Here is a 15,585-nt window from a genome sequence, read left to right on the forward strand (position 1 = left end):
TGGGCGGTGTCAGGCAGGAGCAGGTGTGATTCCAGCTCTGACAGTCTGATAGCTCCTGCCTGACACCACCCATTTGGCATTAGGGAGTTTAGTTAGCATATCAGGCACCAAAACTAACTGCACTCATTGCTCAGGAGTGGTGGGGGCTAGAGAAAACCTTACAACTGTTCCAGAATAAGTGCATGGTTGGTTAATACAGGATGCTGTGGTCATTAAAATTTAGTTGCTTCTATCTCTACCATGAGGCATTGGGCATACAATACCCAACCTGCCCCCCCCCCCGGAATACCCCCAAAACTACCAAAAACTCCCTTACAAAATTTAAATTACCCCTCACCTGGGACTGTAGGCAAGTACTGAATACTAGCCAAAGTAAATGGCTTATCTTCAAAACAGGCCATTGATATTATATGGGGGAGGGGGGGGGGTGCAACTTAAAGGAGGCGCGGCCTCTTCAGTGCTCACTTTTGCATAACGTCGCCACAGACTGTGGTGGTTGTCAGTGGTACTGCAGGCTCCTTATTCACTTGATGGGGAAAAACTGTAACACTAAGCACAACCACACCTGACTGTGACTGCAATTTGCAAAAGTGAGCGCTTAAGAGGTTGCAGCATTTGTGCGACTGCTACGTCCCCTTCAGCTGATCTGCACAAGCACCAAAACTTGGACCTTGTCCAAGATCCTGAGAATAAACCCCCAATTTTATTTAGTCTTTGACATTTGTAGGTCAAAAATAAAATCCCCACCAATAAAACTTCTTTATCACGTTCTGGACAGTGAGCGACAACCATCATAGCCATTACCGTTCCAACAAATGTAGTCACCCATCTTTCCTAAACTCTTGTCCTGCAGGGCGCCGTCTCCTGTCCCATTTCTAGGTGACAATCAGGATCCCCCCCCCCCCCAAAAAAAAAGCCATAAAGTTGTGGTTACAGGAATTTGCACCCACTTGACCGAAGTGGACGTCTCAGAAGAGAAGTGTAGAAGGTCCCAAGTACTTTCTAGAAATCTGTATAGGACATGTTTTGGGACAGACCGCACAGCGCCCCGCTGTATACAGTATTTGTCACACAGCACATTCGCCAGCGTTCTCTAATATCTTCTCCACATTTTCACGGAAGCCGCAGATCCTCGGGCTAGTAAATACTGTATAATCCCGCTCATAAAAATAGCACCGAGCAGCCGCACATAGAAACACCGAGATCCTAAATCTGTCCTTCCTATTTCTGCACGACTTATGTGGCCGAGACGCAGGAGGTGCTGGCACGGTCGCCGCACAGCAGAGGCGTTATAGTGCAGCCTTGTGTCTTATTACATGACGGAATCAGAGATTATTATTAAACTACGGCTGGTACCCGACAGGTTTGTGCCCCAACACTCAGCGACAGCCAAATCTCATCTGCATCATATCTGCATTATTTGTGCTGATGAAAGATATCCATTGTCCCCTGTTATCAGCCACTTCAGGTGTGGGGACAATAAACACCATGTCAGCCGACAGATATTCCTTCTGAGGTTTCCATCCACATGCATGCAGGGCTTGGCTGACTGTACGTGTTGTCAATAGGGCTGGGTGCACAGGCGACTTTCAGTAACCTCTGGTTGCAGCTTCGATATTCCTTAGGACAGGTCATCGGTATCAAATCTTCGGGGGTCCCCCACAATCTGCTGTTCATACTAGGTATAGGAATCGCAATGTGCACCGAGCTGGAAACCGATGGTTCTTTGCATTTAGTAACGGCTGTCCCAGGTTGCTGCAGATCTGTTATATCAAAAACATTGGTCACCAATATCCAAAGCCCAGAAAACTCCTTTTAGAAGGAAAGGATTGGGTAGGCTGCAATTCAACATGCCCAACCCTTTCTTCTCCCCATAACACCCTCCATCAGTGGATAGGTAAAGGGAACCTGTCACGTCTATTTGGGAGTCCAATATCTGAGTCCAATATAGTCTCATCAGACTCTCCTGACGCCTGCACAGTCGGTCATGGACGTGCACCTTAGAGTCGCTGCGCATGCGCACTAAAGCCAAGGTGTATTCCTCTGACTCCAGGAACCGACAGGTGCCAAGAGCACAGAAGCCAGGTAAGTATAAAGGGCTAACAGAGCTAGGAGGAGGTTATTTGGGACACTAATGCACCAGTGGGTAAGGATTTGTGAGTGATTTAGTCCCCCAAATAGACCGGATAGGTTCTCTTTAAGAAGCGGATTGGCAGGTTACCCAGTCCTTCCAAAATGGGTAGAATTGGCCAAAATCTAATTCTTTGTCCACCTTTAGGAGAGGCTAAAAAATACTTAACTGCCATGATTATTAGTTTATTCTTGCACTACAGAACAACCAAAGTCTCGGCTTGCAACACTACTATGTAGAAAGAGGCGACTTTCCCACCGATCCGCCCAGTAGCCGCTCATGTTACATCTTCATTCAGCTTTACACATTTTGCCTCTTGGGCCCAGATTTCGTGATCTCATTCCAGCTCCTTGTAGTCTCCTCTTAGCACAGCTGGGACTGCTGTGGTCACTTTGTCTCCATGAACTAACTTTAGAATCTGGAGCTCGGCCAAGAACTGAATTAAGGTCATCGGCCTTGGAGGAAAGCCTTAATGTTCTCCTGTCAGGCATTGACCAGAACGGACCTGAATTTTGCTCCCCACTATGAGGGCCGGATCTCAGATATGTTCTCCACAGAAGTCAGTAATGGTCCGTCTTACACCAAGGATAACGCATTGGATGGAGTGTGCGAGGACGACGTTCTGATGGGTTTCGCAGATGAGTAGAGACACCTGTGGAGTTCAGGGCATAAATCCCCTTTTTTCCCTTTTCAGCGCCGGATGAGACAGGAAACGCAGATTAATTTCACATCCTGTTGCTTTCCACCATTCTTCTCAATGCAGTTTTGTTGAAGTGCTTGGTAAAAAAAAAACCCTCAATAATGACATTTTAGAGGACAGTTTGATTAAATGTCATCTCCGGGGATAGGATTACAAGACTCCCCTGATATCGAGCAAAAGCCAAGAATTTGATCAGGAATGTCTGAGGACGCGCAGTCTCCTCCCTGGTATTACTCAACATCTCATTGCAGAAACAAACAAGACTATGCCGGGCGGCTTAGTATCAGAAGATATAGGAGGACATGAACAAAGGCTTGTGGTAGAACGGGGTTCACCCAATATGTTCCCTTGCAGTGGAGCAACTATGGCTGTATAAGTCTCCACACACCAGAGAAGGTGGTCTCTCCCTAAGGATAGATGTTATCCCCAATATATTCTATACAGTGCAATGCTAGGCCTCTCACACCTACCTAGCTTGTACTATCTATCATACAGGTAACAGGGCGCATACGATGGTGCGGATCCTCGACTGCGACCTCTGCAACCCTATAGTTATGTTCATGGCTACAGCACAGAACTCAGCAATACTGATGATCGCTCACCACTCTCTCACCGAGGTCTATTATTAGGCGAGATCTTCCCTTTCCATGTCCATATTATAGAGGATATTAAATATTACTCTTGCTCGGCTGTAGGGACGGCGGCTGACCCTCCAATACTGTCAGAAGAATAAAGGCAATATTAAAGGGGTTGTCCTGTCCCAAATAAACATTTCATACTGATGATCTATCCACAGGACAGGGCACGTGTATGTGATCTGTTGTGGTCTGACACCCGGGCCTTGTACAAATCAGTTGATCCAGTTGCCTCCAGGCACCTAAAGCAGCAGCAGTGGTCGTGGAGTGGAAGCAGAGGCATCAACTGATCTGTGCGGGGTCCAGGGGTCAGACCATGACAGATCATATACCGATGGCCTATCCTGTGGACAGACCATCAGCATGAAATGTGCATTTAGGGCCAGACAACCCCTTTAAGGTTGTGTTTGCAGCCACAGCTGGACACACTGGCATTCTGTTACGCAATTCATAGTCTCAAATTGGATGGGGCACCAGACCTGGCAAAACTGGATTAAAAAAGGTTGCAGTCAACATTTCTTCATTGTGTTGCAACCACACTGCAGGAAAGCTAAATGTATGCTGCAAATGTGAACAGATCCTAAGAGCAGCCTGTATTCCATCAAGGTTGTATATACAGTGATCGTATTGTATCTATATGATGGCTATGTTTCCAAATGAGATTGTCAGCTTGATGTCTAATTTCGTAGAAGTCCACAAAGACAAACAGAAAGAGCCGCAATGTGCGGGTGACAGGGTGCACTGCTTAAGAGACTGGGACAGAATCACAGAACAAACCGTAACGCCCGGTGAGCGACTAAACAGAGGGCGAGAAGTGTAGGAAACATTTGCTGCACATCTGCGAGTCCTGCGAGCAGCTGAAGGTGATGTTTACTCTGGTGCTCCAGTAAATACTCTACTAAAAATGGATTGTACAAGTACATGTGTGGGAGGGAAGTCGCCGCATTGTGACCTGACACGCTCCGGCAAATGCAGTCAACTAGAACCTTTACCTACAGGTCTCACAGGATTAAAGGGACACTAAACCTGGAAAATGACTAAAGGGCATCACTGACTTGTAAATGTGTCGTGGATTTGATCTGCAACGTGTATCTCTATCCTTAAGGTAATGTCATAAGAGGAATTTGACGTGAACTTCCACCTCATCATTTTGCGCCCACGATCCTCGGACAAATGGTGATGCAAAGCATTGGCGTTCCAGCGTGGTTTTCCGCTGTCGATCAGGCCGCAGACTTCTTGCCTCCTTTCAGTGTCCTGCTTCGATCTCTGCAAGAATCAGAATCATGGACAAATCTTTTGCTGATTATGGGGCGGAATGCTCCCGAAAATCAGCAGTGAAAGGGGTTTAGGCGCCAAGAATTGAACCTGACACATTTCCAGTATGGATTTGGAATCAGATTCTTCAGATCCCGCAGCAAATCCACAGCAAACTGTAGCAAAAATCCACTCCAAAGTCTGCAGGTCGACACATTGTAGATAATATTTTGAAGACTTCATCTACCATGTGACACTGACTAATGCACAATGTCGGCATTTACCCAACCTACCAAGGATTTCTATTTATTGGGATTTTGGTTCAATTTTAAATTTTTGGTTTCATGAAAACCTCCAAACCTCTATTCCAGTTACTGTAAAATCTTTGACATTAATCTGCGGAATCTCTCATATTAGTTTTATGGAAATATCAGAAACTCCAAGATGTTGTTTCTTACTTCCAATCCAACACGAACCAGATGGTCAAGTGCGTTTTAAGGGTCTCTAAACAACTGCACGAATTTCCAGCTGTGGACCAGATACGAGAGGCTCTTGTCATCCCCTTGGATGTATAGCGGGTCCCGGCTGTAGCGGGGAATGTGCTGCTCATTTCCTCTCCCCCCCATCATCTGGATGATAAGCGGCAACTTACGAGAAGAACATACTTACGACCTAGCGGTGCCAGGAATGGCGAAGCTTCAGTCCTTCCCGAAATAGTAACCTATTATCTTAAATCTTGTTGTGCGGCACAAACTGATTTCAGAATTTTCTGTCTTTCTTAGGAAAACAAACACGGCCTCAGCAGATGTTTTGCATTTACCCCGATCTTCTGACTTGGATGTTTATTACCTAACCAAAGCCATCCAGGAATCTAAATGAAAAGTCCGATCCTAGCGAGTGATTCCAGCCCATCTGCTATAGGTTTATTTATATAGGCTATTTGTATGCATTAAGGACATTACTGGCTCCGCGTCTATAGCCTAGCGCTGGCTTACGGCCCTTTCAACAAAGACAACTCCAATAAACAAGCCTGGAGGAGACATTTTCTGGAATTGCGAAATTGCTCCGATTTGTGATGCAATAAAGTAACTAAATGTTTATGTGGAGTAACTAAAGATAAAATGAGAGTTCCGAGGCCAAGAGGTTTGGTGGTTTCTTACTTTTATACTACGTGTCACCTGTACGTGAGAGTCGGATGTCAAAAGATGACTAAGGGAACAACGAGGGGTATCTGCTAGGATATGGCATCTCCAGGGCACTGAACCTTCCTACATAAGATCCTTTATAATCAGAACATCCCATTCCCATCTCCAGGACTTCTCCCGAGCTGCACCACTTCTCTGGAATGTTCTACCCTGGACTATCAGATTTACTCACAACTTCTACAACTTCATCCTAAAGACACATCTTATGAGACAGGTCAATTACATCATATCTTAGTTTAACACCTCTACGTTTCCACTTCCCAAACTGACCGTGCTCTGTTCAATCCCGCCCCATAGGACGTGGTAACCCTGTGTGCCCAAACATTTTCTTTCTGTACATAGAAGGACACTGGCTGGTATATCTCATAAATACGGCTACAGGCTACTTTTACCTCGTGTCCCCCTCCCCTCCCCCACCTTATTGACTGTAAGCTCTTGTGAGCAGGACCCTCAGTTCTATTGTGCGAATTGATTTATTACTCTGTAATGTCTCATTTGGTTGGTAATAAACCCGATGATTTGTAAAGTGCTGCGGACTATGTTGCTGCCATATAAATAGCATGTATTAATACTGTTATAATTGGTGGCGGTCCGGCCTGGGGTCCACATAACAGCGGACATCATGGCTGAACAGAAGGCGGTGGCGAACAAGGGAAGCGAGGATCAATCCCCATACCAATCCTGGCTGCCCCTGTGCCAGCGCTTCCCTTGTCCTCCTTTTGTTATAGATGTTGGTGTTGGCTTCGACAATCCTTTTAATAATTCTAACACCCCAAAACAATCAGAACCACCATAGACTCTGTGTTACAACATGTAGTTATAGATGGGGCAACGATTAGAGTATAGAATCAAGGAATCTAATCCTACCGCTTCAGGTACTCCAGAGCGAGCTCTCCGGCACGGGGTTTTGTCGGCTCCTCCTTTGTTTCTCCAGCAAGAGCAAGTCTCTCCTGTTCTCTCTTGAGCTTCTTTTCTTCCTTCTTACGTTCTTTCTTCAGTTTTCTTTCCAGAACCCTGAGCTCCTCTGGAGTTAGGTCCTCAGTTCCTATTGGGTCTTGAGGTGTCACCTGTGAAAAAAGAACAGGGATTTGTCATTATAAATGCTAAGAATTATATTGATGGGGATGAACTTCAACTGGAGTGTGGGGTTTGTGCTTGCACGGACCACCGGTTGGTGTAGGGAGACTTTATGGGTCAGGAAATGCTCCCTGTGAGTAATTAAATATCGTCAGGGGTCTGACATCTGGGCCCCTGGTGGATCAGCTGTTTGAGGAGGCTTCAGTATTCGGGGGTGCTGCAGCCTCTTCAGTACATGCCAAGCACATGTGACATCATATGGCCTGAATAGTAGGTGTGACTGATGCTTCAGACTGCTGATCGGCAGGGGTCCCAGCTGTCGGACCACCACGAATCTTCAATTGATGACCCTCCCTAAGGAAAGGTCATCAATTAACACTAATTTAATTGGATGAGTGACAGAAGATCCATCAAACTCACTGCTTTACGTCCCGTCTTCAGACCTGACACACACGCCTATGGCTGACATTAGCTGCTCTGCCTATAAGCTGCACCTAAACAAGCAGAATTTAGGATTTCGAGCGCGGTTACCTTGCATTTCTAACCAGGGTGTGACTTACTTCATGTATAAGCGATGAGCTAATAGGTGACGTATTACTTCCACTCATTGCAGGTTATTTCAGGTGTTAATAGGTGTCAGGTCGCTTTATAACCCGACACATGGGGTGGACCTGCCTAGTTTAAGGAATATTATAAAGGGTGTGATACATTAACCAATAGATATTTCTGCTGGAACCAGCTAATGACTAGTCTGGAGGGAATGTGTCACTGGATTCTGGGAGGACGGACAACATTCCTCCGAGGATGATGACAATTACAGACTAAGGTTTCTTAATTTAGATGTAAAGCAGGCGTATGTGCTAAGGTGGTGGCCGCATGTCCTATTAACTTGATGAGGAAACAATTGAGATTAGAGATGAATTTTATCCTATTTTATACCCTACACCAATGATGGCGAACCTTTCAGAGACCGGGTGCCCAAACTGCAACCCAAAACCCACTAATTTATCACAAAGTGCCAACACTTAATAATGTGCGGATCCACAATTACACACAATTACAGACCTGCAAAATATGGTCATACGAATGGGGTTTTATAGAGCTTTCTGCTCCACTGTGACCCCCACACAGTCCAATCTGCTCCACAGTGGCCCCCACACAGTACAATCTGCTCCACTGTGACCCCCACACAGTCCAATCTGCTCCACAGTGGCCCCCACACAGTCCAATCTGCTCCACAGTGACCCCCACACAGTACAATCAGCTCCACTGTGACCCCCACACAGTACAATTTGCTCCACTGTGACCCCCACACAGTACAATCAGCTCCACGGTGGTCCCCACACATATAATCTTTTCCATGAGAGGGCTCTGAGTGCCACCTCTGCCATAGGTTTGCCATCACGGCCCTACGTGATTTTCTAGACAATCAGCTGTGACAAGCCATAGCCATAGAAAGTCTAAAGAAGTCTTGTGTGTACCAGATGACCATTCACTCCTACACCACTTCTAAGAAGAGTCCAAGGTGAAGAGTTGAAGGTGACCAAAGATTCCTTATACACATGAAGGTAGACAAAAACTTACAGGTGATGTATGGCTCCTTTAGAAATCCCATAAGTAACCCCAAATAAAGAGCCAACATCCGTGCCAATGTACCAACAGCCAATAATGTCCGTGCCATTATTTCGATGGCTGACATGGTCACGTAGGATGGCTCCAGCCTAAACTTCTACCAGGAGTCACACTTTACAGTAGGGCAGTCTAACTTCGAGGGATTGTCCACTTCTGGTGATCCTTATGTTTTACGCCAAACAGTCTACCAAAAGACGTCTACTTGGCTAAGGCTGAGTTCACACAGGGTACTTTGGTCAGGATTTTGAGGCCATATCCACCTCAAAATCCTGACCAAAAAGACGGCTCCCATTGAAATCAATGGGAGCTGATCAGTTCTTTTTTCTGGGAGCCCGGAAAAAAAACCGGACATGCTCATTCTTCAGGCGGAGTCGCCTCGAGAATCCGCCTGAAGACACTCCCTCCTCCCAACTAGGCCCATTCATTTGGGCCTAAGCCGGAGAGGAGTGCACTGCACCGGCATCCAGCCGCACCTACCCGTATTTTGGACCGCAACCTGAGGTGGCCTCCGCCTCAAGCTCCGGACCAAAAAAACCCCATGTGCACTCAGCCTAAGGCTATATGGGTCACAATGCGATGTTATTTCTCACAAAGATCACCGTGGTTAGTGATCCTTCCTCCACTTCTTAGACTGGGACAATTTTGGGTTTAGAAACTCAGTGCAATGTATCCTTGGCTGCAAAGTACCTTCTACCATAAAGAGCAACCCCGGCTCAACAAGCTTAATGTCTTGAAATATTCCATTTTACTGTTGAAGCGTAAGACAATTGTGCACAAATTACCTTACTTTCTACGTCCATGGTTTCACATCATGGTTGCAGTGAGAGGGCCTCGCACCGTCGCAGTTGCACACAAGGTTTAATTTGATGCGTTTCTATGGCTGTAACCCTCTTCACATACCGTGACGTGCACGATGGTGGCCCCGGGGTCTGAAGCATAAACATCTCCTTGCTTGTCAGTATAATAACATGGATGTATACACATCGGCTCTCCGGGGTAATCTTAGATCATGGTTCGGGGAGGCGCAGTACAGCTGTTACAGTTTAAGTATGAATTACACCCAAAGATCCGTGCTTTGTTTGGTATTTTTTTTCTTCAGCTCGGACTACAATGATTAATGACATGTTACTTAATTAGGGCCCGAGACTTAGTGTTTAATATAAGACGAGTGCTCAGATTTCACGACAGCCAAGGAAGGAAGGGGGGGCAAATAACAAAACATAAGCAGTGGAGTCTTTTGAAGTAACGGGCGGACAACAGCGGTTCCAGCAGATGTAATGTAAACAGCGGCACTCGGGAGTGTAGAAGGGGCGCAAGTAAACGACTCTGCCATGACTTAGGGGTAAACATCACACTCAGGCACAATTACATTAGGAACAGTGAAATTTACTGTGGAAAGGAATTCCAGCACCGACATACAAAGTGAAATGACTTGTGCTGCTCAACGTGCCACGTTCCAGCTCTGGACTGGGTTGTCCATGGTGGTCCTGTCCTCCATCCATGGCTACAAAAACATGGCTGCTTTTGTCTAAAAACAGCTGCACAATTTTTTTTGTATTATGGCAGTTCACCCCTATCACTTTTGTACAACTGAGTTGCAATACCACGCACAGCCTGCAGACAGGTGTGGCACTATTTCTGCAAAAAAAACAACAGTGATTTTCTAACCCTATACAACTTCTTCAAGGGTAAGTGCTGCTCAGAGATGTCATTAGAAGGTGTGTTGTACAATTTCTACCGTCCAGGTAAGATCACAACTCTCACAAACCCATCATTTTGGAAGAAGGTCCACTCAATATGGCTTCGTGTTAAGATTTCTCTTGGACTGTATAGCCTTAGCTCTTGTAATTCTCTCACTTATTATTTTGGCACGGTCTTCACTCCCTGGTGCTAGTTCTATCTTTACTGTTCCTTGACATTTGTTGTCTGTGGGCACCATTTTTAATGGCCTCCATTCCCTTGGCTCTGAGGTTGGCCTTGCCTGTTCGATGAATGGTGACTTCAGTGGAATAGGCCGACCAGCTAATGGTTATGGGAATGTCCCAACTCTCCCGATGACAGGTGACGATTAAAAGAAGGGTTGGACTTGTTGGATTTCAACATGCCCAATCCATTTGTCCTTAAAGGATTCAGGCCAGTGTGAGCCAGTGCATGTATATAGGGTATGGGAAGGAATAAGCAGAGCACGCGTTCAGATGAGAGCTATACAAGGTGCACGGCTTACCTCTGCGCCATGTTTTGCCAGTTGACACCAATTGGACATTATCTCGATGGCCGTGACCTGGGTAGTCCTTAGATAAGAAATGCATCATCCTCTGTTGGGGGCCAAAGCCATTTGGACATTCTTGCACCAGGATGGAAATCTACACCAGTTAGGAACTGCAGAGATTTCCATTATAACCCACATGAAAAACTGGTGAGAGTTATACTGCATTGGTTGGGTCGGGACATCCTCGCCCTGGCCCCAATCTGCACCCACATTCGCACAATGTGGTGAGCAAGGTGTGGATCAGGGCTTGCAGCACACATTTGGCACTAGAAAAGGGCCTTGCACCAAATGTGCACCGCAATATCATCCCTTCATCCTGGCGTAGGGCGATTGATGAATCCCCACCTCTACCCCATGTCTCAATTTACATTGCCCCAATGACAGCCAGTCACCCAAGCTAGTAATATCGTGGAATACCATTTGAAAGTATTTTTACATCTTTACAAGAGAGTTCAATGTTTGTCAACTTTTTTGCATTTTTGGAGGTGTGTAGCTGGTCTTTGTGAGTTTCCGACATTCACATATTTATCAATGTTCTATCCCAGTGGTCCCCAACCTTTTTTCCACCAGGGACCAGTTTCAGCAAGACAATTTTAATATGGCCCGGTGGGGGCGGGAAGGGTTGTGGATGGGGGCGGGAAGGGTTGTGGATGGGGGCGGGAAGGGTTGTGGATGGGGGCGGGGAAGGGGTGTGGGGTTAAGGATGGGGGTGTAGATTACTGATGACGGACACTGCAGGTTATGAAGATGGCTACTGATGACGGATATCGCTCCTAATGCTGCTATTAACTCCACTACAGCCTCACTACAGCTACATAACACGTCACAAGGACAAGGGACGTGTAATGTAGTTGCCCAAAGTTTGGTAGGCGAGTGCGGGGTGGAGCCAAGACCTGCTGCATGTCCTACATAGTACTAGAATCCTGGACATACAGCGGATCCCGGCTCAACCCGGCACTTTGCTCACCTTATCCCGATGAGCAACAACCAAGCGTCAGTGTTGTGGATCCGGCTGGTGAGTCCTGGCTCAACCCCCGGGCACTTTCTGGCTCCGCAGCAGCTGCAACATGCCCCTCGGCCTGGTACTGGTCCGCGGACCGGCGGTTGGGACCCCTGTTACCGATCGGTAACAAGTACAGATTGTACCACAACTAGGTTTATGATCTCATATGTTGTAATATACTAAAACAAAGCCTCAAGTGTCAAAATTGGCTCTATTGTGTAGTCTAACAAGCAGGAACAACCGGTCCAAGATCCTAACGGGTTGTATTAGGCCCACGGGCGACAAGATGAAAACCCCAGATCTATATCCAGAAAATCCCGGCACCATCTGTCAGGACTGAAGTCTCCATAGCGAGCGCATTAATGCTGCTTACGCACCATGTGAAGGGGTAGGACAATTAATGATATTCTGGAGACTGTCCCAGAGTTTTTGGAACGCCTCCATGCTCTTGAAATATGTTCTATTATTTTTATTATTCCAAAATATCAGGAATCACTTTTATGGGGCCGTTTACATTATTAAAGGGGGAGGAATTTCTCAAGTCACATCTCAATGGTAAAACTATTAGATTGACGTAAGGACGAAAAAACACAATGTGCTGGGCCTGACCTCTGCCTGACTCTGTTTATTGGCAGAGACTTGTCCATAGCTATTAGGAGCCGCTGAGACATTTCAGCACCATGTAAAGCTGTGACGTTCTGCGGCTCCTTCCCCGACAGCTCCTTTCTCCTAAGTTTGTGAGGCTTTATAAAGTTTTAATACGTGATGACGCATAAGCCTAGCCCCGAAACGAGAAGGGTGACGGGAGTCCAGGGCTTAGGACGGTATCAGATAACCAGTCCAATAACACATCCGTATCAGACAAAAGCGTCGGGAATTAGACTTCAGGCCCCCGACCTGTCTTAAAGGGGCTCCATCATTGGCAAAAGTCATTTTTAAGTAAACATATACTTGCATGACCTTTAGAAAGGATATTACACACATACCTTTTGTATGTTAATCCCCTCAGTAGTTTAGGAATGAGCCCGCTTTTATGCATATGCTAATTAGCCTCCACTATGCACCCTGGAAGTCTCAGCGAGCACCGTCTGCCCTCCTTGAAATGAGTTTTCGAAGTGATCTTAACACTGGGAATATCGGGAGCGAGTCTAATGGTGCGGGGTAGTGCAATCCACAGAACAGGCGCAGCAACAAGAGAAGTCAGAGAATGCTATAGAAGTGACAAAATGCATTCAAGTTCAAAGCAGATCTTGTCAACCAAAATTATCAGTCATCAGGACTAAAAGGATCAGTCTGATCAAAAGTCTTGACAAACCATAATTGTTTGGAAAGAAGTCGGCCATGTTTAATAGGGTTTCCTGGGAAGGTTTGGGCCATTATGTCCTCTGAGGTTCACTTTGTGATGCTCCATGGATTTCCAGACTGGTTTCAACCCCAAGTCACATGATGGGAACCAGTAGCCAGCCACCAAGTCACTCCAGTGGTCACTGCCGGTTACTTGTACTATTGGGGGTGGGAGACTGGATCATTACAAGAGTAAACTCAGCCCCCTTAGTGTATGTAACTGGAGGAAGGAGGTAGAGCGCCTCAGGGTTCAGATCCTGGCTCCGATCACATGACCTAAGTCACCACCAAAAAAGTGAGTGATGAAACCAATCCTGGCGAATCCCTTTAAAATTTTCACCAGTACTCACTAGTGAACAAAACATCTTATGTAAAGGGATAATAAAGTGGCAGACATTAGCACGTTTTCTACAGTCAATCCATAATCCTAAAAAACCATTAAAAGGGGGTTTCCAGATTTAAAAAATTTGGCTGATCTATCCTAAATATAGGTCGTTATACAAGATTGGTGGAGGTGTGACACCCAGAACCCCCACTGATCAGCCGCTGATTCACAGAGAATGAAACAGGAAGTGGACAGCGCTATTCTCTGTGCAGTGGTTGAACTGAGTCACTGCAGCTCCTATTCAAATGTATAGGAGCCGATCTGCAGTACCTGGTCTGGCCACTAGGTATTCCTGCTCCATTCTGAAAACGACTGAATTGGTGGGGGTGCCTTGTTTTGCATCCCCTGTAATCTGATATTGGCAACTTATTCTCAGGATAGCGAATTTATTTTTAGCCTACAAAAATCACTTTAAGGCTACTTAACACAAGAGCAGGGCAAATCTTAGACGACACCATGGCCCTTTGGGTAAACTTGCTCGCTGCATTGCTCTTGATAAGATCGCCACTGGAAATGTGGGGCGCAAATATAGTTGCAATTGGCCCTGAGAATTGGAAATTAGATTGTGAGCTTTGGTGGTGAGAAGGACTGGTGATCGTACATGGAGAATTGTTGGTGCTCTATAAAAGGTGGAACAAAGTAACATAATAAGACGTGAACAATAGGCGATCTCCATGTAAAAGTAAAACCACAAGACAAAATATTTTGACATTGACATTACTGAATACACCACAAAGAGGCAAAATGTAGGTCCGTATACCTTTAATGACAGTATTTGGCGTGTGGGATCAGGGAGGTACCAATTAAGCAGCGGGTGGTTCTGCTCGCCAGTGGAGTACATGGGCGGAGTTCTTCTTCAGTGATTACATATCCTATTTATATACTCTTCCCCGAAGCGGATTAGATTGGCATGTGCCCACATTTACTTAACAGTGCCCTGTGGTCATGACCTTCATCATTGGTTAAACCTATTCATCTGTGCGTAAAACACTCAATTTAGAAAATCTTACTGGCGTTCCCAATAAAGTCAGCTGCCCGCCATATGCCTAGGAAAGTAAAATGACTGCGGGATTCCAATGTCATATTAATAGGAACGCGGCCAGAACCCCACACCCACCTTGTTACGAGTAAATCTATAAATAGGGCATCGTGCAATGGTAAATTATACGAGGATGGAAATAAACAGGATAAGGATGGAGAGCATTGGAGAACATGACACAACTATGTGCCAGGCGGGGCGGTGATAAGGCGGGGAGGAGAAGATGGCGCAGAGCGAGGCTTCCAGATCTCAGGAGGGTAGTCAGGTGGCACCGCGCTCCCCGATGCCAAAGTCTATAATTATTATTATTACGCCTGGATTTCTAGCGCCTTTTGTCTCCAGGATTTCGGAGCCATCTCTCCCTTTCAAAACAAGTTGTGCAGGAATGTAAAATTTGCTGACTGAAGTGGCTTTGTGGTTGTCGAGCGGCTCTGCTCCCCGAATCGCACAAAGGGACTTCAAAACAGTTATTCTGTATGGGACCCTGCCAGAGTAAACAGCCGGCTTGTATGCATAACATGAGCGCTGTTCTATCTCCTCGACATCAAACGCAGCCCCCCCACCAGAAGCTGCAGTAATAACACTGATAATACGTTCCTTTCTGATGCCCACGGCTCCGGCACAGCACTAAACCCGCTCCATGTCATGCACTTAATGGGACGGCGCTGGCAAACATCAGAAATGGAGAGTTTAAGTTGTATCCTCTGTAAGACCCTTCAGAGCAGATTACTTACAAGCCTGGGTGGTCCCGGGCGCGCTGTGTTGATGTGGATTAACCAGTCTTCTCATCGGTACATGTTGGGCCAGCTGCAACAGAGGAGTGCGGGCGATGGGTGCCAAACTACAATGTCTATAGTCTATGCCCATGCCCATGTGCCAGCTCAGGGGTTAGGACTACAAACCAATGCGTC

General features: G+C 46.2%; 1 protein-coding gene across 3 annotated transcripts in view; it reads right to left on the reverse strand.

The window, feature by feature from the left end:
- The window catches only part of CHLSN (cholesin), a 153,904-nt gene that overhangs the window by 6,592 nt on the left and 131,727 nt on the right, over nt 1-15,585 (reverse strand). For all 3 annotated transcript variants that reach the window (XM_075285099.1, XM_075285097.1, XM_075285098.1), the window contains exon 4: nt 6,793-6,992. In XM_075285099.1, coding sequence (XP_075141200.1) covers nt 6,793-6,992 — 200 coding nt within the window. The remainder of the gene's footprint in view (nt 1-6,792; nt 6,993-15,585) is intronic.

The sequence above is a fragment of the Leptodactylus fuscus genome, chromosome 8, assembly GCF_031893055.1.
Source record: "Leptodactylus fuscus isolate aLepFus1 chromosome 8, aLepFus1.hap2, whole genome shotgun sequence".
NCBI lineage: Eukaryota > Metazoa > Chordata > Amphibia > Anura > Leptodactylidae > Leptodactylus > Leptodactylus fuscus.